This window comes from Heterodontus francisci, chromosome 26, assembly GCF_036365525.1.
Source record: "Heterodontus francisci isolate sHetFra1 chromosome 26, sHetFra1.hap1, whole genome shotgun sequence".
Taxonomy (NCBI): domain Eukaryota; kingdom Metazoa; phylum Chordata; class Chondrichthyes; order Heterodontiformes; family Heterodontidae; genus Heterodontus; species Heterodontus francisci.
The window spans coordinates 55,243,298-55,268,388 of record NC_090396.1 but is presented as its reverse complement, the minus strand read 5'-3'; the positions used below and the strand labels follow the sequence as shown (position 1 = coordinate 55,268,388).

At 41.7% G+C, this 25,091-nt stretch overlaps 1 protein-coding gene across 4 annotated transcripts in view; it reads right to left on the bottom strand.

Moving 5' to 3' along the window:
* LOC137384372 (zinc transporter ZIP11-like) overlaps positions 1 to 25,091 on the bottom strand; it is a 764,304-nt gene that overhangs the window by 270,701 nt on the left and 468,512 nt on the right. For all 4 annotated transcript variants that reach the window (XM_068058321.1, XM_068058319.1, XM_068058320.1 and 1 more), the window contains exon 6: positions 4,349 to 4,418. In XM_068058321.1, the coding sequence (XP_067914422.1) occupies positions 4,349 to 4,418 (70 nt within the window). The remainder of the gene's footprint in view (positions 1 to 4,348; positions 4,419 to 25,091) is intronic.

Here is a 25,091-nt window from a genome sequence, read left to right as displayed (position 1 = left end):
GAGACGGATTTTACCACTCTCTAGATGCTACTGTCGGAGCAAGTTGGTTTACCTGGTACACGGCAGTTTGGGGATCCATTTATCACTGATCCAGAATGTAGGGAATTTGTGGAGAAAGATTTGATTGTTTAATTATACTGCCAATTACGAATACATGCATGGCAGAGCGCTACTCCAAACACAAGAAGTTTAATTCCCACAGTCTAATTGAATCTTACAACACTTCTGATTCCATTAGGTGCAGTTCTTCCAAGTGCCTGATTAACAGAGGCAGCAACGTTTCACTGCAATCCAAGAACGCACTGCATTTCTAGCGACTGAACTTCTCAGTCACAAATTAATAATAAATGATCCACAGAAGTACAAAACTAGATTACAGCAGCTTGACTTTGTTCGCATCTTTGTCCCTAACCCTGTGGTACAAGCTGCCCAATGCGTAGGTTGAGATTGGACATTGAAGGCTGCAAGGTTAACATAGCTCAGGTACAATGTAATCTACAGATCTATCACCATGTTGAAGATAATAAGAAGAAAGTCAAGGTTGCTGAAACCTTAACATTAAATTCCATTTTACAACTGCAGTACTGGAATTGATGGCCTATTGAATGTATCTTCTGTACTCAATGGGCTATTTTATGGGAGAGACAGAGAGATCGCAACTCATAGCTCGATCAACAAGATTTTCTCTCAAGTATGAAGCATGCAGCGTTTAACTGTGCAATCATTGAAAGAAATGCTACTTATTCTTGCAGTATGAAGATTATTTTATGTTTGGTTACAGACACAGTTCTTTCTTTTGGGCCTCCTTATCTCGAGAGACAATGGATACGCGCCTGGAGGTGGTCAGTGGTTTGTGAAGCAGCGCCTGGAGTGGCTATAAAGGCCAATTCTGGAGTGACAGGCTCTTCCACAGGTGCTGCAGAGAAATTTGTTTGTTGGGGCTGTTGCACAGTTGGCTCTCCCCTTGCGCCTCTGTCTTTTTTCCTGCCAACTACTAAGTCTCTTCGACTCGCCACAATTTAGCCCTGTCTTTATGGCTGCCCGCCAGCTCTGGCGAATGCTGGCAACTGACTCCCACGACTTGTGATCAATGTCACACGATTTCATGTCGCGTTTGCAGACGTCTTTATAACGGAGACATGGACGGCCGGTGGGTCTGATACCAGTGGCGAGCTCACTGTACAATGTGTCTTTGGGGATCCTGCCATCTTCCATGCGGCTCACATGGCCAAGCCATCTCAAGCGCCGCTGACTCAGTAGTGTGTATAAGCTGGGGATGTTGGCCGCTTCAAGGACTTCTGTGTTGGAGATATAGTCCTGCCACCTGATGCCAAGTATTCTCCGAAGGCAGCGAAGATGGAATGAATTGAGACGTCGCTCTTGGCTGGCATACGTTGTCCAGGCCTCGCTGCCGTAGAGCAAGGTACTGAGGACACAGGCCTGATACACTCGGACTTTTGTGTTCCGTGTCAGTGCGCCATTTTCCCACACTCTCTTGGCCAGTCTGGACATAGCAGTGGAAGCCTTACCCATGCGCTTGTTGATTTCTGCATCTAGAGACAGGTTACTGGTGATAGTTGAGCCTAGGTAGGTGAACTCTTGAACCACTTCCAGTGCGTGGTCGCCAATATTGATGGATGGAGCATTTCTGACATCCTGCCCCATGATGTTCGTTTTCTTGAGGCTGATGGTTAGGCCAAAACAGACACAGTACCACAGATCATAACTCTCACCTACGCCAGTGAGAAGGTCTGGCTGGGTCCCACATTCAGTTTTGTACAGCAAAGTTAAAAGGTTTGCTGATCAAATCAAGGCAGGAGGCTAACCTATATCTCAGCTCACAGGATTGGACAGAAAGCTCCAATAAGCCTGGCTCAGTAAACTCTTGGCTGTCCCAAACTGCGGTTGATAACTACATCTTTTTAGCCGATTAAATTAAAAGCATTCCAGACATCAATGTTGTTTTATTCATCTCAAGCAAATTTCACTCTGATGTAAAATTTTTCATATTCTCAGGGATTCATAAATGGTTTTGAAGTGTTTACAAGAACTGAAATCTGGGAAATATGATGAAAGCATCAGCTTTTCTGGATCCCAGAATATATCAAAGATCAGTATATCTGCACACAATTGTCAGCAGCAAGTATATAAAAATTCCTCAAACACCTTAATCTAATGAAGGAAAATTGAATTCTATCAGGGTGACCCAAGGTAAATACTGCAATGGGGCAAACTTTGTTCTTTAAACATGACATGCCTGCTTTGTGTGTTTTTTCAACGTGGGTAGCTGAAAGGCGATTACAGTGAAAAGCATACATCCTCTTGCTGATCATTAAAGACAAATTGGGCTCCATCTTAAGAAAAATAAAACCTACCAAACTTTTGGGTGCTGGACATTTCAGTCACTCTGAAGTACAGAGGAATAATTGGACATTCTGTTGCCCATCCCAGTTAACCTGACAAATCTGATGTCTGGTTCATTAAAATAGTGTTCAGCAATTGAAATCTGGGAAGGTTATGCACCTAGTTAGAGAGATAATTATAGCGATGTTATTATACCCAAAAGATGAACAACGGCCTCACTTTGGTGTTATAAGCTGTCCTTCGTCACTGCACAACAGTTCGTGTTTCACGGTATATAACCTAACTTTTAGGTTTTGCAGCAATATATAACCGCTCTTCTTGAAAAGTGTTAACTAAGCGAAAATGTATACACAGGGAGAGAATCCCGCAAGATGTTGGACTGTAACTAGAGAGTGAGCTCCCGTTCAAAGCAGCTTCAAAGAAAAAGTCCTGTTTCTTTCGGTGCTGTCGGTTGGCTGAAATGTGTCTCTGAGCTCTCTGTTCTTGAAAGGCAGCAGCCCATATAGTCCAACAATATTTACATCCCCTAAACATACAGGGATTCGGCTGTTTTTTTTTACCTGCCTGCCCAGCCAGCATTTCTTATACATCATAAAAAGATAAAAGCTACTTAGCTGCAGAGTAGGAAAAGATGTTCAAAGAGTGGCCTGACCTTGATCCAGGAACAACATTTTGAGTTGGTTTCAAAAGGTCAGGATCTAGGAAGGTTTTATATTTAACAATTGCCAGATACAGTTTCTATTTATTCTTTGAACTTGAGCTTAATAAATGGTTTGGCGTCATAGCGGTGCAAAGCAAAGACCATATGCTTTCCCACAGGGAGAGGGAAAATGCAGGCAGAGACACCCCTGGTCTCTCCTTGCATTTCTACTCACAGATGCTTGCAGGGCAGGATTAACAGATGCCCAGGATTAAGTTGACACCAAAACCTACTTTTTAGGCACAGTTGACCTTTGTCCCAGGAATAAAAAAGTGGAAAATAATCCAGAAAAGGAGAAAGATTCATACTCTCAAAAAAATTAATCTGTAGAGTTCCTGTTATGTTCTCTAACTTTTTGGAGGGCAAGTTACATTACACATGTGGAGGCATCATGGAAATAGCAGCTGTTAATCATACAATGCCCAGGGCCCGATGTTCAATGGGTCTATAAGGCTGTCAGATATAAGGCTTTTTGTTGCAACACTATCGGATCTTCAATTCATCAGAGTAGATTTTATACCAGCTCATGTGGCATTCATTACATTATAACACAAACAATGTGCATCTAAACAGCACTCTTAATGTACCAAAATATCCCACGGCACTTCATAGGAGCATTATCAAACAAAACTGGCCACAAAAGGAGATAATCAGGACAGATGATCAAAAATTTGGTCAAAGAGGTTGGATTTAAGGATTGTCTTAAAGGAGGAGAAAGAGGGAGAGAGCCAGAGAGATTTAGGCAGGTAATTCTAGAGCTTAGGGTCTCGGCAGCTGAAGGCATGGCTGCCAATGGTGGAGCGTTTAAGAATATACACCAAAACATGCAGAATGCCAAGACTATATAACAACATACAGTAGTTTCAATAAGCTCTCACTCTGGACTACTACTTCATCCACCTATGGTTCAAAACATCATATTTATGGTCACATCTTTCAGGTAAAATATTCAAAATCTGTCTTACTATATCAGATCCTAGTGTATTCCTGAACACACTGTCAGTTCAGTGAAATTCCCAAACTCTGTACTTCAACCCACATTTTGTCATTCTTCTTTTCCTCCCCCTTTCTCTTAGCCAGCAGCTCTGTAAAACAATGTTCTGCTCTTTCCACTGTTCTTAGTTTGAAAGCCAAGCCACATGATCAGATTTTCCCTTTCCTGAGGTGAAGCAGCTGCTGTCACAGGGCATAACCAAACATCAATAAACTCTTCTCCAGTATAATTGACAGATTGAGGGTCAAGAAGACCTCAAACTGTGAAAGATGTAGAGAGCCCAGGCTTACCGTGCACTTTCAAAGGTTGCAGATGCAGTCTTGCCGATAGCGCCAAATCCAACTCCCACTGCTAAACCCTCTGAAACAAACAAAACAAAAATCAGTAACATGAAAGAACAGGCTCAGCACGAGGAGCTTCGCCTTCTGTTTGCCTCTCAGTTTCCACCAGCAGCCACTAGGAGACCCCTACACCAGCAGCCATTAATGGAGCCCCCTACACCAGCAGCCACTGATGGAGCCCCCTACATCAGCAGCCACTGATGGAGCCCCCTACACCAGCAGCCACTGATGGAGCCCCCTACATCAGCAGCCACTGATGGAGACCCCTACACCAGCAGCCACTGATGGAGACCCCTGCCATACCAAGAGGCACAAACAGAATTGGAGAGAGTAAAGATTTTGCTGGGGGAAAAGTATCAAAGGTGGAAGTGAACAAGTAGTTGAGTAAATCAATGGCTGCAGAAGGATTGTGGCAAATAGGAGGCCAAAGGCTAGCCAGTTGGGAGTTTGAAAGTGCAATTATAAGTGATGGTAGGAGAGCGTGATTTGCAGGCCGCAGCATATCATGAGTCTTGCAAAGATGCTTCACTCTTTGCAGCAACTGGTCTCAAACTGGTAGTGCAGACAAAATGTAGCATAAATCTACTAGCGACAGCCATAGCATGGCAACAATTTAGATTTTAATTAAGAATCCACTTATACACTAACATTAGTGTCACAGCCATCCTAAAATTAGTGTATCAATAGGCATTTTCAATAGTGATGTGACACTGCAACTGCAGATCCCAGACAGCAGTGTCAAGTAGGTCTTACACAGTTCAATTTCACAAATGCACAGTACCACTGAAGACAGCCACAGAGGGCCAGGATTTCAGAATGTCACATGATTCCCATCTAATTCCGGAACAAGGGAAGCATGATCAGGTTTGGAAAAGCCAATGGACCAGATTTAATTCTGAGCAGCAAAGGAATGGTGCTTCTTGCTCACTTTGCTGACAGCTGCCCACAGACTTTTGTCAGTGGAAATTTCCTCGAACTCTGTGTCTGTTTTAGCATGGCACCGTCTACAAGGGATCTGTGGCATCCGTTAACAGGGCAAGCAACAGCAAGACTCTTCAATCAATCAGACTGAAGAAACCTCACTGAGACACGCAGAGTCTAAACCAGGAATTATAAAGCTGTAAATATAAATTAGATTTAAATCATGCAAAATAAAGACTGGGAAATACAGTTTGGGTTAAGGGTGAGAGATAAAAGTGACAGAGAGAAAAGGTATTTAAAAAAAAATCTCTAACACTAATTTTCTTCTGAGGGAATAAGACATGACATTTGTAAAATTAATTTTTCAGGGCCAGAGATGTTATCACTTATCATGCCATTAAAAACTCACCTGCTCCTGAAGACACCAGCCCTAAACCTTTCAGCCATTTTTAGGACAAGTACAGCAACTTCACGCTGCTGCAGGCATTTCAGTGCTGAGTCTATTGGACAGGACTGCTGCAGAGCACCCTGTAGAGGAGCAAGATATCTCTGACAGCAATTTCTGGATTTTCACGTTTAACAGTGCATGTCAGAGGTTGCTGTCAGATTTCCTCCATTCTAACATTGAACACTGATAGCCTCGCTATTGTCATCGCAAATGCCAGGCCAATATGAGTCAGATCTCCCAAACCACAGTGAACTCAAAAGCAATAACCTCTCATTTTGCTTAAGAAAGATCCATCAATCCCAAAAATAATGTTTTAGGCTGCCATTTCTCAAGAGAATAAAGATGAACTCTGACCCCAGTCTGAATATTCTCATTCTCAGTATCTTAGTGAGTGGTTCTATTTGTGTGAGGGTCAATAGCAGAAGTGCATGGTGTGAGGGAATTATAAATCTTCACAAAAGACATGTTATAAAGAGATCATTTTATATGATTCCATATCAACAAGGGAGCTATAAACACTATGCATTATGTCAGAGGCTGCAGTACCGCACAGTATTAGAGCCAGAGTGCTGTTTTAAAAATGTACTTATTTTTTAAATCTCTAAGTAAACAACCTCAGATCTGCAAAACCAAGGGAAACACTATATTGGAAAAAGTTAAAAGCAGTAAATCTGTAAAACAAAAATGAAACACAACAGATGTGTATTCGAGATATATAGCAGATACTCAGCAAGACCTCTATATCACCATTCTGTAACAAACGTAGCGAACATTTATCTGGTTTCAGAACTGACTTTTAAACATTTAAGTCCGTCACTCTTCATTGCTGCTGACCTTTACATCACCTCCAATAGAATTTCTTGGTGTACATTTTGACCGACTGGTCAAATCATGGCACCACTTGTGTGGCCTCGAAAGTATTGTTATGATCGACCGCTCAAGTTACAAGCCCCCAATCAAAATATACGATTCTGATTGTGGTGAGCGAAAATTACTATTGATTCAGTCCCGTCCCTCTACAGATCGCCTAACATATAATTTTAAACTTTCCAAATTAAAGAAAGACCCAGCCAAATTGTATCATCTATTAACCTCCGAATGAGGCTAACCAAACCAGGTGTCTTTAAATCAACAAATTAACTGATTTTCAATTAATTTCAAACGTCAATCAGCAATAATGTCTCTCTTGATGCTTTGGTCCTGAGTCACTGTATCCCGGGCAACAAGAATGCATTCTTTGACTCAGTCTTTGGAGTTTGCTGCCTTAAAGCAGTATGGCTCCTTTTCCAGCCTTAAAGGCACACCTCACTCTTCCCAGAAAAAAAACTACAGGATCATAACAGTATAAAGTATGATAGCAAGTCCTGTGGCGTGTAAGTGTATGAAATGGGATGGCATGAGACACAGTACAGTTTTCTATCTACTCGCCCGTAGGCACTGACCCATGCTGAAGTATTACTCTAGTCCAGCCCAGGGGCATTCGCCCAATGTGGTGGCCCTAGTGCTGCTGCTGCTGACCTCAAACCACTTAGCAGAGACCAGAATCAACCTCCAATTGTGCATGGCTCATTTGCACATATATCACCAAATGAGCCATCAGCGAGGTGGTTTTATAACTTGACACACAGTATTAAATGGACCTGTCCTGCTTAAAGGGGAAGATTCAAGCAATGCTCGCGAGTTGAATGTTGAAGAACGTGCCACTTTATTGCATTTTAATAACTTATGTATACTGTATTTCTTTTATCCTGAATTTATTTTAAGAGAAGACAAATTTTAAACTGACAAAATTCATTTTACTCAGAGTTTTTAACTGCTACTGTAGAAAGCAGAAAGTTTCCTTCCACCTCTCCGAGCTCAGGTTGAAAGAATTCTCAAAGGTGAAGGGATTAGATTGCAATGAATTATGTGACATTTTTGCCTTGTTTTTCAGGCTCCACATCATTTCGCTTTCCCCAGAACGGAGCTGCATTCCACTCGCAAATAACTTACATGGGAAGGCAACACAAATATAATTTAGTTTCATATTCTTTTTCCAAGCACGCAATTCGTCATTGTTCTATGTTAACCTATCGACTGCGGACAGGCTCGTGAAACAAATACTTCCTTGGGCTTGACTGCTTTGCACAGACTGCCATGCAAAAACTAACAGTATTATTACAGTAATAAAGCTATTCAAATGCACATTTGGAGATAAAACATACACCTGACATACAAATTGCAGAGAGGTTCAGTCAACAGGTACAGTGCACTCATTGACAGACCACAAAGCTGGATGTCACTGTGACATAAACTCCAGTCACTGATAAAGGGACCACACCCATTCAGAAAAACCTTGAAGTCAAACTCCAGCTGGTCTCATCTCCACAGCATTAATCAGGGGATTATTTATTTATTCTTCTAACTCCCCTCTAATTATTATATTCTGTTTCTTTGGTCCAATCACTATTGTAAGGTAGGGAAATGCAGCAGTTAATCGACATATAGCAAGCTCCCACAATTATCAACCTGGTTGCTTGAGGAATAAATAGTGGCCAGGACACCAGCAGAACTTTCATACTGTTTTTCAAATAGTGCCATGGGACTTTTTATGTCTACCTGAGACAGCAGATGGGGCCTCAGTAGAACATCTCACCTGAAAGACAACACAGTCCTGCACTGAAGTGTTGCTCCAGGTTATGTGCTCAAGTCTCTCTGGAGTGGGGCTTGAACCCAAGACCACTTGATTCAGAAGCCAAAGTGCCACCACTAAGCCAAGTCTGAAACCTTGTAAATAATGTTATTCAGTTTATGGCCATGATCCTACAACTAGAGAACTCAAACAGAGAATTAACATGTAACGAACATTACTAGAAGCTACAAAAATGTTGTACCCAACTCCACGCAGAAATGGGTAACTGACTTCCAGCAGAAGTGGTTAGGGCCGTGCCTCAAGTTGCAAAATAGATGCGAAACAGGAAAGCCATTTGTCGCAGCACAGCTCGTCCAGCCAGAAAAATATTATGGTCCCAAAACACAGCGTCCAACTATTTCTTCAATGATTCCAGTTTTTTTACCAGTACAATCCTCCCTGAAAGTCCACTCGAGAAGGTAATTACAGATGCGGAAGGCCATTTGGCCTATTTTAATTCATCCATCCAAAACAGCCCTACACTCCCCCTAATACTGCCCATGTGCTGATCACATTTGTGAAGAGCTCTTCTGTGTTAATTAACTCTTTTGAGGATACATACGTAAATAACAAATAAGGGCGGCACAGTGGCGCAGTGGTTAGCACCGCAGCCTCACAGCTCCAGGGACCCAGGTTCGATTCCAGGTACTGCCTGTGTGGAGTTTGCAAGTTCTCCCTGTGTCTGCGTGGGTTTTCTCCGGGTGCTCCGGTTTCCTCCCACAAACCAAAAGACTTGCAGGTTGATAGGTAAATTGGCCATTATAAATTGTCACTAGTATAGGTAGGTGGTAGGGAAATATAAGGACAGGTGGGGATGTGGTAGGAATATGGGATTAGTGTAGGATTAGTATGAATGGGTGATTGATGTTCGGCACAGACTCGGTGGGCCGAAGGGCCTGTTTCAGTGCTGTATCTCTAAAAAAATATATAAATAAGGATGGGACTGCGAGATATTCATCTGCATATGGTTGATCAAATACTCCCCAGAGAACATGAAGTCCTGTTCTGCTAGATCATGGATTTGTGGAGTGGCGTTAAGTAAACTATGAAAATGAACTCCAAGCAGGGCCGGAAAAGATGAATATAAATTAGTCAAAAGTAGCAAGAAATTCTTTATTCAAACAGTGACAAATGTTTGGAATAATCAGCAAATCACGACAAAACAAAAAGGCATGCAACCCATCACCCCTGTGCCAACTCTCTGAATGAACAATTCACTTATTCTTATTTCCCTCCTTGGTTCTGCCCTGTGAGCCCACATGTGTTCCTGATCTCAACCATGTCACTGTGAGGAGGTTTCATCTGTGGAGCCCCGTGCTTCACCAAGGAGAAATGGAAAACTGGAGTAAGAGTCAATCAGAGCTGTTATTATTCACCTCTCAGTCACACAGCCATGCTGAGAACCCGAGGAACACATCAGTTTCCCAGCTTCATGGTTTAGCGTGCCATGTGAGATCAGGAAATTAGAGAAACAGAAAGGAGAAAATAAAATCAGGTAAGGTTATACCCCTCAGGAAAGAGTGAACAGGCTGGGGCTCTTTTCTCGAGAAAAGGGAAGACTGAGGGGTGACCTGATAAATGGCTTCAAGATTATGAAAGAGTTTGATAGGGTAGACATGGAGAAGGTGTTTCCATCTGCGAGTGAGACCAGATCTAGAGGCCAGAAATATAAGATAATCACGAACAGATCCAATTGGGAATTCAGAAGTAACTTTTTACCCAGCCTGGAACTCACTACCAAAGGGAGTAGTTCAAGCAAATAGCTTAGATTTATCCATGGGGAAGTTAGATAAGCATATGAAGGAGAAAGGAATTGAGGGATATCTGGATGGGATTAGATGAAGAGGGGTGGGAGGAGTCTCATGTGGAGCATAAACACCGACATGGAGCTGTTGGGTAGAATAGCCTGTTTATGGGCTCTGTGTACTTAGCTTTCCCTTCTTCTGTAGAACAGGTCTATAGAAATTGAAGACAAGCTGCTCGAAAAATGGCTCCTCACACAAACAGACTTTTAAAATGGCAAACAGTTGTGAAAGTTAAACATCAGCCGCAATGCATGGTTGCATTGGCTCTATCAGGGCTTGTACATGATTCATCATATTACATTTTGTTAATTATAGCTACTGCTACTTTGCATGGGTCCTGTATCTACAGTAATTGCTCATGTCACTGGCCAAACTGCAATGGCTCAAAAATAAACTCACTACCCCTCTGGCAGATTTCTGATTGAATTCTCCAAATGTGTTTAGTTTGAAAATCACTGAGTTAAGGCTCATTAAGCACCATATTTTTAAGAAACTTTTATATTTCATGTATTGATTGAACAGAAAACATGAGATGCAATCTCTTAACTCCATCGCCATGCTTAGCAACTTTGTAGAAGTAATGAAAAATGTTAACAAGCTTAAAAACAGTTGAATGCTAAAGTAGTACTTTTACTATTTTTGTACTGCGTTGTAATGAGTAGTTGACAAGTGGATGCTTGTGTCAAGTGAACAGATGATAAGATCTCAAACTAATTTTGACATGCACCCACTGGCTTTGTTAAGTGAATCACTGCAGCTGTAATCTGCTATTAAATGAACTCTTTCTACTTGAATTATAAAACATTTATAGCACCAATTACACAACGCCTTCTTGTGTGTCACTTGCTTTGTTTGTAGTTCAACTAACTTCAAAGAATGAGATATTCACATTGTAATGAACCCCCCATTACAGTTAAGAAAAACTTGCATTTATATAGCATCTTTTATGACCCCCAGCGCATCACGGCCTTGGTGTCGGTGACCTCCCAACCAAGACATCTTTAAACTAGTCCACCAGCTTTGATAAGCATGATTTGAAAAAAGGATTCGTTAATGTAGAGAAGTAACTCTTTCTATCCTCAAAAGAGTTTGGTGATGCTGATACCTCCTAAATATATTTAACCAATGATATTAATTCTGTCTGGGAACCCCGTTACTATCTTTTAAGTGGTCTTCATAACAGACCTTGAACAAGAACTATAGTCTACACCATTACACACACATTGGCTAAATATCTCCCACATGTCATAGCTATGGTTTTTTCTGCTGCTTGAGTCACTTCAGCATATAAAAGATGGAGAGGAACCTTATGTGGCATTCGGAATGATGTTGCTGCAGCTATTACACTTTTCAGGACTGTTTTAATAGCTTACTAATTTAAAGGTGTTAATAAAAATGGAACAGATGATGCAGCCATTAGCAATGTTTTTTCAGATTGCTTCTACCTATTATCAAGCACACTACATCACAAGCTTTATAAACAGGCAACAAATATTACCTCTTATGAATCCCCTGCACCTTTGGCAGCCACATTCACAGCTGTCGAGGGTCCACGAATTTCCTTCCAAAGCCTCTCTGTCATTCCACCTCCCCTTCCCTCTTTAAGACCCTCCTGAAGAAGCACCACTTCTTCTTTCTAGTTTTTGTCATTACTTTTGCCCTTCACTACATGTATCCTTAACTCTACCCCTCAACCATACCAGTTTAACTTCTCTCCCCCTGCTCCATTGACCTCTCATGTGAGAACACAGACATCAATTCAATTTAGGAAAAGCTCATCAATTTTTAAAGCTTCTGCTTGCTGCAGAATTTGTCTCAATGTCCATCAAGTCAGCTATTGATAAGCTCATCCCAATATGCTATTTTCAGGATCTTCTGGATTTATTGGCTGTCTGTGGTAAAAATGAATTACAGTTTTTACTGAGCTTAACTCTGTCTCTATTGTAATCGGTGAATAAATATTGATGCTTGCAGATTATACCCATCAGCAATGTGACCAACTATTAAATATTTGCACAATAGCATAATTATGACTGCATATTACTCAGTTGAAAAGAAACAGCAATATCTCGGTTGTGAAGTACAGCCAGACAAAGATCAACTTGATATTTAGGTTTAATGTGAACTAATAATAAACCACCCAAACCCATAAATGGACCAAGATTCTGATGCAAGTGCTCCCTTGTAAATTACAGCATTCCATTTTGGGAAAGAGAAAAAGTCCAGAAATGTTTAAACCCCTGTCTCTAAACAGCATCAACAACAACAACCAGCTCACACACACACATATATAGCCACTGGAATGCAGAAAATGTGACAGCACAGAGTGCAAAGCTGGTCAGCGACAATGCATTGAAGGATCTTTGTAAGTAAGGGAGGTTCGTGATTGGCCAGTAGTGAGGAGAGAGGCGTCTGTGGCATGTGACGGCAATAGTTTAGGCAGGAAAGAAACCATACCTGTTCAGAGGAACTCATTAACTACATCAGTGAGCACGGGGACAAAGAAGAATAAGGGTTTGGGTCGCGAGTGGATTGAGGGAACAGGAGCTGGATGGGATTTAGAAGAGAAGCTACAGAATGATAATGATTCAACAGGGGTGAAGAAGGGTTTGTCAGGGACAGGGGAGGTAGCAGCTGAGGCAATCACATGGATAGTCACAGAGCTGAAGATAAAATCCATAAGCTCCTCACACATTACTTTGGGAGTGAGGAAGCAGGAGTTAGCAAAGAGAGTCAGAGGTCACAACCTGGTCATTAAGAAGAGACAATCTTGCTTTTACATAAGACCTTTCATGTTCCCAGGATGTCCCAAGGTGTTTCACAGCCAATAAATTGTTTTTGAAGTCATTGTTGTTTTTGTAGGCTATTGCAGAAGCCAATTTATGCACAAATGAATCTAGGATCTTGCTTAACCTCCAGAAGGAAGATGATGATATGGCACTTAGAGTGGGATATGGTGATGCTCGAGGCGGTCTAGCCAGATCTGGCAGTGAACAGCCAGGTCAGTCATGCACTCAAGTCTACAGCCTTCAGGCTTGATGTAGCTAAGTAAGGAAAAGTATCATGGGGAGCAGCGGGAGGAGATCATCCAATGACGAGGGCTAATGGGGTAAATGAACTGTTGAGTAGATCAACAGAGGCAGTAGTGTTGTGTAGGGGCAGTGGAGGAGAAGTTGGGAGTGAAAGAGTGGGTTGATGAGGGAGCTGAGGGGCAAATATTTTCAAAGGCAAAGGGTGACCACAGTGGTGTTGGGGTTGAGCAGGGAAATGCGGTGAAGATACGAGCAAGAGATCAGAGATGGCCTTGCTGACGATCAAAACCTCCATTATGTGGTTTCATATATTGGCAATGCTGGTAATGGGTATAGGTAGAGAAGTTGATATCTAGGGGAGATTAGATGAGGACAAGAAGAGAGAGAAATCAAAAGGGAACAGACGAGGAGAACTTAGGTGAAGATTAAAATTATGCAGATATGTCATTGTTTGATGCAAAGGCTAAAGGAGCAAAATCTTTCTATAAATGCGCAGGCAGTAAGGAGGCTCTCTCTTTGGGAGTCTACTCATACCACTTTGAGAGGTGTTGGATGATATAGGTCTATGTTCCTTTAAGTTTTCCCTCATTTTTACCATCAGGCCATTAACTATCTGCTAATGTGATTCAAAACAAAATGGAATGGATTTGAGATAAAGAAGCTTCAGTTTTTAATCCAAAATTCTATTGATCAAGAGCATTATGTAGACCTCCAACACCAAGCATATTCCACCACGTCAGGACTGGTTTATGCCTTTACAGCATTAGGATTTTGCTCTGTGGAAAGCTGAACAGAAATAATGGTGGAATCCATGGCAATAGCTTTCAAGCACTTGTTCATACAATGAAGGCAGGTAGTTTGTACCACTGCTTTTAGTTTTAGAGCTGATAAATGAAAAGGCAAGAAATAAATAAGACTTCAAGGACTGTCAGTAGCTCAGCTGATAATAGATAATAATGTTGGTGAGATGTTTTTGTTTAGTGTAATAAAAGTAAAAGGTGGTTGAACACAAGGCGAAAGACCATTTAATTCCGACAACTGCTATAATGCACAATGTTTGTATGATGATGATTATGTTATGACCAGATGAGAATGGGTCTAGGGGTTCCCTCTCAGTCTTTGCCTGGTTTAACCGTAATAGGGTTTAATTTTAAAAACACTGTTTTTAGCTTCCCCTCAGTGAATCATTGTTCACTGCTCCAAATGTAAGGCAAAGAAATCAATTCAGACAGGTTTTCTTAGATTTTTAACAAGAAAGGTAGAAGTTTATTAATCTTAAACTCTAATCCAGTTACCGACTACGAATATGTGACGTGACCACACTAGCATGCATACGCGTTAAACACACATGCAGATAGAGACGGAAAAGCAGAAAAGAATAAAGGGGAAAGGTTTGAGGCAATAGATGGGTTTCTATTTTACTGTCCTTTGAGTTTGCTGTGAAGTCTGAGTCCGGTGGCTTGGGAGAAAGCGAGAGAGACAGAGAGAGAGAGACTTCCTTGCTCCAGGTTCCAGTTCAAACAGCCTTCTACTTCTTCCTCTGTGGCACAATTCAAAAAAGCCCAGGCTGCCCAGCAGGTTAGTCATGTGACTAGCTGATTTGACCACTTCTGTTTGTGGATTCTGCCATCTTAGCAGTCATCCTGGAATGTGAAGGTCCTCACCTTCAATGTCTGGTGATCACAACCCATTTTGGGTTAAGTGGACCAAGGAATAGTCCTTGAATAGTCTCTCCTAGAACTGTCTGTTAGAATGCAAATGTTTTTCCAGCCAAGTGTCTGGTGATTTTTTTTAACAAGTCCTTTCTTCACTCCAGCAACAGTTTAAGATCAATGTTCATACGACAAAATTAATATGCTGCATTCTTGGCAGGTGGGGGTCTGCATGACAATTACTCCTGACAAACAGAAATATTTCCCTTGTGGTTTTCACAGAAGAATAGCCAGGATAGAAACAGCTCCAAAATATACAACTTTTTCTTTCTTCCAAACAGAAGGATGTTCTAAACTTTTGCCTTTTACTTACTATAAAGATGACAAAGGGAATATTTTCCACTTTCTGCACCCAGCGTTTGCATCAAATATTCTCAGACCAGGCAAAGCACGAGTTACATGTGAACCAAAGGCCCCACTGTTATATCCCAAGATGCTCTATGATCCTCCCTTCAGAGGAGCAACCGCAAATGGTCTGACTAAATGAGAGCTAGTTCAACGAGAATTAGTGCCATATTTTGGTCAGTGTTTTTTGCTCTAGAGTCATGCCACTAAGAACTGAGTTGTGACTGTCTAAACACAACTCATTAACATCCTTCAGAGAGAGAACATTTTCATCTTAACAAGCCGTGTAGATTCAACCACCTGTATCAAAAAAGCAAGAAAAATGTTGCACGCTCACAACACCACCCAATCTATTCTTACAGGTCCCTGCCGATTGGGCAAGGCTCCACAATGTGTTAAGTCCTTATTAATTCTACAAATGCACTTCTCCAGCCTGACCGTTTTGTTGAAGAGTCACAAGAGATACATTATCCCATCTTTCTCAGTTAGATGATCAGCCTGCCATGCATTTTCATCATTTTCCATTTTTATTTCAGATTTCTACCATTCGTCATCTCTTGAATCAGACTATACAAGATAATAGACCCAGCCCCATCATTTCTGCTTGGATTGGTTTGGGTAGACCTTTAACAAGAGAGTTGATAGGTTCCTGCCTTTAGCCAGCTTTGGTGACTGTAATAAATGTCCATATATGTCTTTATAAAGGATACACAAGCAGAAAAATTCCAGAGATGACAGAAAGGCTGCAGGTTAGTCAAATTGAATGTTTTACAGTCAACTCACCTTAGCATAAGTATGATCCTGCCCTCTCGGGGTATCTATTTAAGTAACGCATATAGATTGTGGATCTAACAGGTAAAAATCATGCAGCAATTCAAGAGCATTCTTAAAGCAACATTACCAATATTTTGAACATTAAACTGATCGGCAGCATTCCCTATCTTTATTTATAACATTCCCATTTTTAGAACAGGAGCCAGTGCAGATGTCAGCACACTTCCTCATGAATATTGTGAACATGATGGCTGTTTGATATTGCTCCTTGAAACCTGCTTACCCTTATAATCATACTTATTTGCAAAATGCACAGTGCTTATGGCAGCTGCGTTCACTTTTCCCGCTTCTTTACCAGCTGACTTCATATGACCATCTGTACAGCAATCCAGAATTATTTTTGAAAAACTGGTGCTAAAGGCACTATAGAGTCTGCTAAAGGATCAGCACCAATTGCTTGCAGCTTCAGATCCAAATATAAGGAGCTAGACTCAGGTTGCACAAAGACATGCTCAACAGGTGCATTTTTAACATGCAAACTGGCATGCAGGCCACAACGTTTTCAGTGAATCCAGGGGCATAACCATGGATGGGCCTGAGTGGGCCACAGCCCACCCAGTTCACACCCAAGCCCACCAAAGCCCTGCCCACACTTAGAGGTGAATTGCAGCAGCAGCAGAGAGGCATAGTATAGATCACCAAGTTAACAGCCACCGACAGGAGTAGAACAGCAAAGCCCAGCCTTAAGCTATGTGCTACGAGGGTAATCAGCCACCAGAAACGTCAACTGGAACGAAGGTGAAAGACTGATAATACAAGCCTCTAAATGTACTGCCCTGTGTATCTGTCTCTAAAATGGGTCAACATTGCATCTGTTGGGGCCATTGGGAGGAAGCAACATTTAAAACTTGAATTGTTTGTAGAATTATAACATAAATGATTTACTGTTACGTCAGACTTTTGGTCATTGCCTGTCCAACCTAAGTTGGGGCCCAGTCAAGCTTCCATTCCTAACTATGCCCTGGAGGCCAAATTTGTGTTTGAATTGATATGACTTTCGTATTGTTATCTCCCTCTACTGTCCCTTTTTCAAATTTCACAATGTCGGTTCATGCACATATCACAACCTTATCATTTTCTTGTCACATCAGTCACAAGTAATTGTTCACAGCTCCTTCTAAATGGACTATAAAAAGAAAGTCAAAATCCCCAATAACCTGCAGTAAAATTACTGTTCAAAGACAAGTTACTATCTTTATGTGTAGTGATTTTATTGTGAAGATCTCTCATTGTGTGCAGCTCGCGAATGAAAATGACTTAAAAATGGGAGTGAAATCTGTTACTGTCATTTTGCTTGGTAAACTGGAGGAGTAATGGTTATACAGATCTCATTGTACTTCAGAAAGTAATTTTAATTTACAATATTTCACTGAGGATTAGAAAAAAAACTTGCTGCCACCTAACTGGAGATTGCCTCCCTTTGCAGTGAGAAAGCAGTCTATTGGATGGTAATAGCTTTCATTATGTTGATAAAAGACCGTGTCCTTTCTCGTCCTAGTAGCTGATCCTGGAGCCCGAGCATAATTAATAAAAAATTTCAATGTTGGTCGCTGCTGGGATCTTGGCATCCCAGATCAGCTCACTCCCCTCAAGATAGATCCTGGTACAGGTTTATTTCTGGTTGGAAAACCCAATATGGAAGGTTGCTCACATCGAAAATTAGAATATCTCCCATCACGCTGAAGAAATTGTGAACACTTTGTTGGCAAAACAACAGCAACTTGCATTTATATAGCATCTTTACACAGATTCCTACATTGCAACAGTAATTACACTTCAAAAGTACTTCATTGGCTACAAAGCACCTAGTGATGTCCTGAGGCCACAAAAGGCACTATATAAATGCAAGTCTTTCCTCTCTTTTCATAAAATGTCCCAAGGTGCTTCACAGGAGCATGATCAAACAGAAGTTGACACACGGGGGATGAAATACCAGTACTGCACATTAAAGTGCTATCCCTAACATATCGATTTTTCTATAATATCGGTTGTTTATTAAGGCTACTGATGTAAGCTGGCTAAGAGTGCCTAGAGGTGTCAATCTCTCTGTTGCTTGGCAAAACTCATGGGGGAAGAGAGAAAAAGGCAAAAAGAAAGGAAAATGTATGAATCTGGCATCAAGGACGTCTTAAACATCGGAAAACAGCCTCCGCTTGAACTGAATGTGAGAAGGAAAAATGTTTAATGTTCTAGTGAACGGAAAACTTTCAAGATTACATCCATAATCTGGCAAAATTTATGGAATCATAGACTAGTACAGCACAGAAGATGGCCATTCGGCCCATCGAGCCTGCGCTGTGTCTTTCGAAGAATAATCCAGTTATTCCCATCCCCCCCGCTCTTTCCCCACCATAGCATGTCCCAAACAAAGGCATTCTGAAAGCCAATCTCAGAGTCTAAGTTGGGCTCCACTACATGGGAAAAAACATCCATGGACAGATCCAAATGGAGTAGTTTCTGTCATCAAGCAATCTCAACACTGGACAGGCAAGCACAACGCAAAGCCAGTGCCTTCACCCAGCCCTCCAACAGTGATTCCACTGTAATATCTGCAATCGGATCTGCAAATCAAAATTTGGTTTAAATTCACATATGAGTTGACACCAACCTAGACGGTGAATAACCAGTCTCCTTGCTGAACACTCATTCGACGAAGCGATGGGAAAATCCATCAGCCCTGGTGTCTCATGTCCTGGTATGGTTCAAACAAGGGGCTGAGTGCAGCGAGGAAATCCAGCCTCTGTCCTCCCAGTCTGCACATTCTGAGCTACGTCCAGTGGAATTTTCCACTACTGTCAATGTTAGAAGCTGTACTCGCACTCAAGTTATAGTTTGGAAGCCATTGTTTTTAGCGCTAGTTGAGTATCACATGACTGTTTTTTTTCCTGACTGCCTTCTCGATACACATGTTGTTACTAATTAGGCGATCAACATATGTATGACATAGACATTCTCGGTACCTATCAGTGAGAAAATAATTGTTGCGTTAAGAATCAGAATGGGTGCAGACTGCCTGAAAAGTTCTAGTTTGGTCATCCTTCGTACTCACCAGTACTGTTACTGTGAAATCATGACAGCAAATGGGAAAATTCCAAATACCTTTTATGCAATACACATAAGTTACTCACAGGCACCAGGCCTAACAGGCACTGCAGGTGGCCTCCAGCCCTTGCCCACTGGTATCCAAGCCTCTCACTGCAGACACAGGGAGGTTCAGCAATTATTCAGAGAACATCACCTTCCTCATGAAGCAATAACTGAGCTGTGCCAGCTGCCAGACGCGGAGGGCAGAGCTCATAACGGGGATCTACAGCTGACTAGGGCACAAGCTCACTTTCAAGTAAGTCCTACGGTCATGAGTTGTTTTTGCAACAAATTCAGCTCACGTCACTTGCTGGCAGGTAGCTCTCCTAAACTACGACCAAGTTATTCTTTCTTTGCACAGGCATTCCACCATCATGCTTCAAAGTATTCTGCTCAAACCCAGTCAATGACAAAAAAAACTCAGTGCTAACAAATCTGACGAGCTTCCTATTGTTTAAGGCCACCCTGTCTCCAGTTAATGTTTATTTGCGTTTGCTCTCTCAGTCTTAGCTTTGTGCTCCTTCAACAGTGGCAGCATGTTACAAGGTGGTTGCTAGGATAAACTGCCACTTAGAAAGGCACAGATTAATCAGGGATAGTCAACATGGATTTGTTAAGGGAAGGTCATGTCTTACTAACTTGATTGAGGAAGTAACATGGAGGATTGATGAGAGTAGTGCAGTGGATGTTGTCTACATGCATTTTAGTAAGGCATTTGACAAGGTCCCACATGGCAGACTGGTCAGTAAAATGAAAGCCCATGGGATACAGGGTAATGTGGCAGGTTGGATCCAAAATTGGCTCAGTGACAGGAAACAAAGGGTAGTAGTCGATGGATGTTTTTGTGAATGGAAAGCAGTTTCCAGTGGCGTTCCACAGGGCTCAGTGTTGGGTCCCTTGCTGTTTGTGGTATATATTAATGATTTGGACTTAAATGTGGGAGGCATGATCGTGAAATTTGCTGATGACACAAAAATTGGCCGGGTAATTGTTAGTGAAGAGGATATCTGTAGACTCCAGAATGATATCAATGGTTTGGTTGAGTGGGCAGAAAAGTGGCAAATGGAATTCAATCTGGAGAAGTGTGAGGTAATACATTTGGAGAGGGCAAACAATGCAAGGGAATACACAATAAACAGTAGGATATTGAGAGGGGTAGAAGAAGTGATAGACCTTGGACTGCATGCCCACAGGTCCCCGAAGGTGGCAGGACAGGTAGATAGAGTGGTGAAGAAGGCATATGGAATGCTTTCCTTTATTGGCCAAGGTATAGAATACAAAAGCAGAGATGTAATGCTGGAACTGAATAAAATGCTGGTTAGGCCACAGCTGGAGTATTGCATACAGTTCTGGTCACCACATTACAGGAAGGACGTAATTGCTCTGGAGAGATACAGAGGAGATTTACAAGAATGTTGTCAGGGCTTGAAAGTTGCAGTTATGAGGAAAGATTGGATCGGGTAGGGTTGTTTTCCTTAGAACAGAGGAGGCTGAGGGGTGACTTAAATGAGGTGTACAAAATTATAAGGAGCCTAGATAGAGTAGACAGGAAGGAACTGTTTCCCCTAGCAGAGAGGTTAATTATCAGGGGGAACAGATTTAAGATGATTGGTAGAAGAATTAGAAGGGACATGAGGAAAAACGTTTTCACCCAGAGGGTGGTGAATGTCTGGAATTCAATGCCAGGAACGGTGGTGGACGCAGAAACCCTCAACTCATTTAAAAGGTACCTGGACATATACCTGAAGTGCTGTAACCTGCAAGATTACGGACCAGATGCTCGAAGGTGGGATTAGATTGGGTGGCTATTTTTTCAGTCATTGCAGACACAATGGGCTCCTCCCGTGCCATAATTTTTCTGTGGTTCTGTGGTTCTAATGATGGTAGCAGGAATCTTGGAAGATTGAGATGGTGCTGTCTCTTTTTTCCACCTTTAAGAAAGTAGATAGAGTACGGTTTGTAACCCAGGTTTCGGAAAGCTTCATGGGACTGAGATGGTACTTCCCACCAAGCTATCTCCTTCCTTGAGGCAGATCATGCTCTCCATGGGTTTGCTTCCCTTGAAGTTGAAAAACTGGGTCCTCCTTTGCTGGATGAGAGAGAGTATCACCTCAACCCAGAGTCTGTTGATGTGTGGGCTCTGTCCCCTGAAAACGCATCAGCCACAGACACTGCATCAAGTCACCTGGTTACAGACACAAAATGGCTGCCTCGACTTGTTCTGCTACTGCTGCAACATTGTAGTTTCCTCCATTCTCCCGAGGCGTTGATAGTTTACAGAAGTCACTATGAATATATAATTAAGCTTCACTGAGGAAAACTGGTTGGGTTATCAGTGGTAAAACACCAGCAGATTTAGAATCATTGAATCACAGAATGGTTACAGCACAGAAGGAGGACATTTGGTCCTTCGTGTCCGTGCCAGCTCTCTACAAAAGCAACTCAGCTAGTCCCACTCCCCTGCCTTTTCCCCTTAACCCTGCAAATTTTTTCTCTTCAGATAATTATCCAGTTTGTTTTGGAAGGCCTCGACTGAATCTGCCTCCATCACACTCTCAGGCAGTGAACAATTCGAGTGAAAGACTGGCAGTATCTGGTCATGAGGAACATCTCACCCTTGTGTCTTCAGAGTGGATGAGTACTGTTACTCCCTCAAATACAATGCACCTTAAATTTACGCCATAAACTAAATTTACATACTTTAGAGGAAGGCTTAGAAAAACACATGAAATTTGTAAATGAAAACAAAATGGCAACCTGCACCAATGGATGCAACATCTCAAAGCCTTTCATAGTTTAAGAACAATCTTAATTTTGGGCGGCACAGTGGTTAGCACCACAGCCTCACAGCTCCAGCGACCCGGGTTCAATTCTGGGTACTGCCTGTGTGGAGTTTGCAAGTTCTCCCTGTGTCTGCGTGGGTTTTCGCCGGGTGCTCCGGTTTCCTCCCACAGCCAAAGACTTGCAGGTTGATAGGTAAATTGGCCATTATAAATTGCCCCTAGTATAGGTAGATAGGTGGTAGGGGAATACAGGGACAGGTGGGGATGTGGTACGAATATGGGATTAGTGTAGGATTAGTATAAATGGGTGGTTGATGGTCGGCACAGACTCGGTGGGCCGAAGGGCCTGTTTCAGTGCTGTATCTCTAAATAAAATTTTTTAAAAAGTGGTTTAATTAATGCCACTTCTGCAGTGTTCTGCATCAATTGTAATGGTTCCTTTACAAACACATTTTGACAGCACTGGCTGTGGAAGCGCACAAAGTAAGAGCATGAAAAAGTGGTGAATTATACTGCTGCTACATCAGATGCAGTCTCTGCAGGCTTTTAGCATTTGTTGTTGCAAATATCTTTCAGACATTAGAGTTTATAGAGAGGGAGAGATCTGCAGCTGTACAAATAGACAATAAAGGCTCCATAAATGTATTCTGTTTCCCCACGGAATGAATGGAAGGTGAGCCTCATCACTTTTGATGGGCTAGAGAGCTAATGAGCCAAAGGCACACACAGGGCACTTTGTTTGTTTAATTGCCTTTCAAAAACCTGAAGTGAACAAATAGTCAGAAAACCTGTCAGATGCTTAGAGGCATGTCAACATGCTTTCATCATCCAGTGCTCATTTGGACTGAGAGCACATTTTGCTGGGGTTTTTTTACATTACAACAGTGAATACACTTTAAAAATGTACTTCATTGGTTGTAAACGGTTTTGAGAAATCCTGAGGTCGGGAAAGGCGCTATTTAAATGCTAGTTTTCCTTTGCATATGTTAACGTAGTGTGGAGAGGTACTCTGGAAGACCATCATTGATCTTTGTACCATGAATACGGAGTATACAACAGCGGTACACCAATTGTAATATGGCCTACTCCCACTGTGAGTCTACGTGTAGAAAATCTATAGATACATAAAAAATACACCAGAGACAAATATGTACCATTCTTGTGGTACATATGAGCTATGTACTTAATAAAACACAGTAATTCACATATAGACCATTTCTCCGTGATTTACAGTTATGTTCATTTACATTTTTGTAGCACATAGCAGGCAGTAACGTTCTGAAAAAAAGAATTTCAACAAAGCAACAAACATCTACCTTCTAATAAAAGCAAAAAGTACTAACAGAACCAGAACATTCTGGGCAATTACTGACCCCCCCGAACTCCAGGGTCTCTGATTTAAGGAGCTAGCTACACCGTGGCTCATTGGACAGTCAACTTCAAGTGTGAACTTCCAAGAAAGACCTTTCCCCGTACAGCCTAGTTTTACCACTCACCACAAGGAAAATATTTAATGGAGTTGCTTATTAAAACTGTGAAGTATTGCACGGATACTATCGCTTTTGGAACAAATATGTTACATTCAAGATTCCCCATCAGGGTCTCCAGTCACCAAGATGTGGCAGATGCTCAGTTATGGTCTGAGACCATAAAAGGACTCAACAAGGGTACTGTGTTGTCCTGTTCACTGCAAGTTTCTTTTCTGGAGGAATGGAGGTGAAGAGAATGTTACTTCCATCCTCAGAGGAAGTGCATATTCATCGCTCAATATCTCTTCTTGAAAGACGCTGAGATCATCAACTTGAAGAATCCCAGCCACAAATTCATCAGGTCTTTCACTCATTTATTGCTTATGAGGCTACCTGTTCTATTGCTTTGCTTGTTAATGGACACACAGACTCTGTCTTCACATTATCCAGGGAGGCAAGATAAGACATTGATTTTGCAGTACTGCTTCAGAAAGTGGTTCTGCAACATAAATGTGCCATGAAAAAGTTTCCATATTTCAGCTGTACAGTTTGAAATATTTTTTCACATCAAGATAGCCAGAAACGTTAAGACCAGATTAGCTTTTGTGAAAGGAGTATTTGCACAGTATGTTGGAAGGAGAAATTAAATTATATATTGTATAATCATCTGATAGTTACAGTATTGACCTTTCAATTGGATCACCATTTTACAGGTCATCTCTTAAATTCATTTGGCAAATTGGAATGAGATTTATCGGTTCTTTGATTATGATACCTCTTCTGTTTCACTGCAATGAGGAAGAAACTGTGCCTTTCACCAACTACAGACCAGTAGCTGGCAGGTTGAGAGGCAGAAGTTAGTTTTTCATGTGCCACTGGTGATTAAATCCATAGCCTGTGCTGACCCGCAGGCCAACCAACGATGAGAAGCTGACTCAAGAGTGAGTGCAAATTGCCTTAAGCAGCAGCACTGATCAATCCTTTACTCCAATCTACAAGCAATGTAACCCAATTACAGGCAGCACTAAAAATTTCTGCTGATTGGTCAAAGATTCTGAAAAATGAGAGTAGATGTTTCCATTTTATTTATGAATTGTTCCATTGTACTTCCAAAATATGAAGACTGTGCTAATAAATATTAAAGGGTATCAGAGGTATTGCAAATTCACATTCCTGTATTGTCACTAAATTTGCTGCACTGCAAATTACCATTCTGTAGAGATTCTAACCCTAGGTACAGTTATTTACTTGGATATTTTGCATGCGCTATAGTGGTACAACTCATTAAAAATATGGCTCAAGTCTTTTAAACAAATCAGAGTGCAGGTGAAAGAGAGACAGAAAGCCAGTTAGACAGCTCGAGTTGACCAGGGCACGGCCCTGTGAATGTTGGCTCTCCTGGATGGCAAACCTTGTCCTCGTGGCCTGGTCACCTTGGTTCTCTTCATAAATGGCGTGTGACAAAGACTGATGTAACTACTTAGTCATCTGAGCACGTTGTTCACAATTGTCTGCCTGGGTCTGTTAGCCACTGTTGAATTTATAGTCAACACAGTGATGGGGCATTTTTCTGAATCTGGGTTCAAGC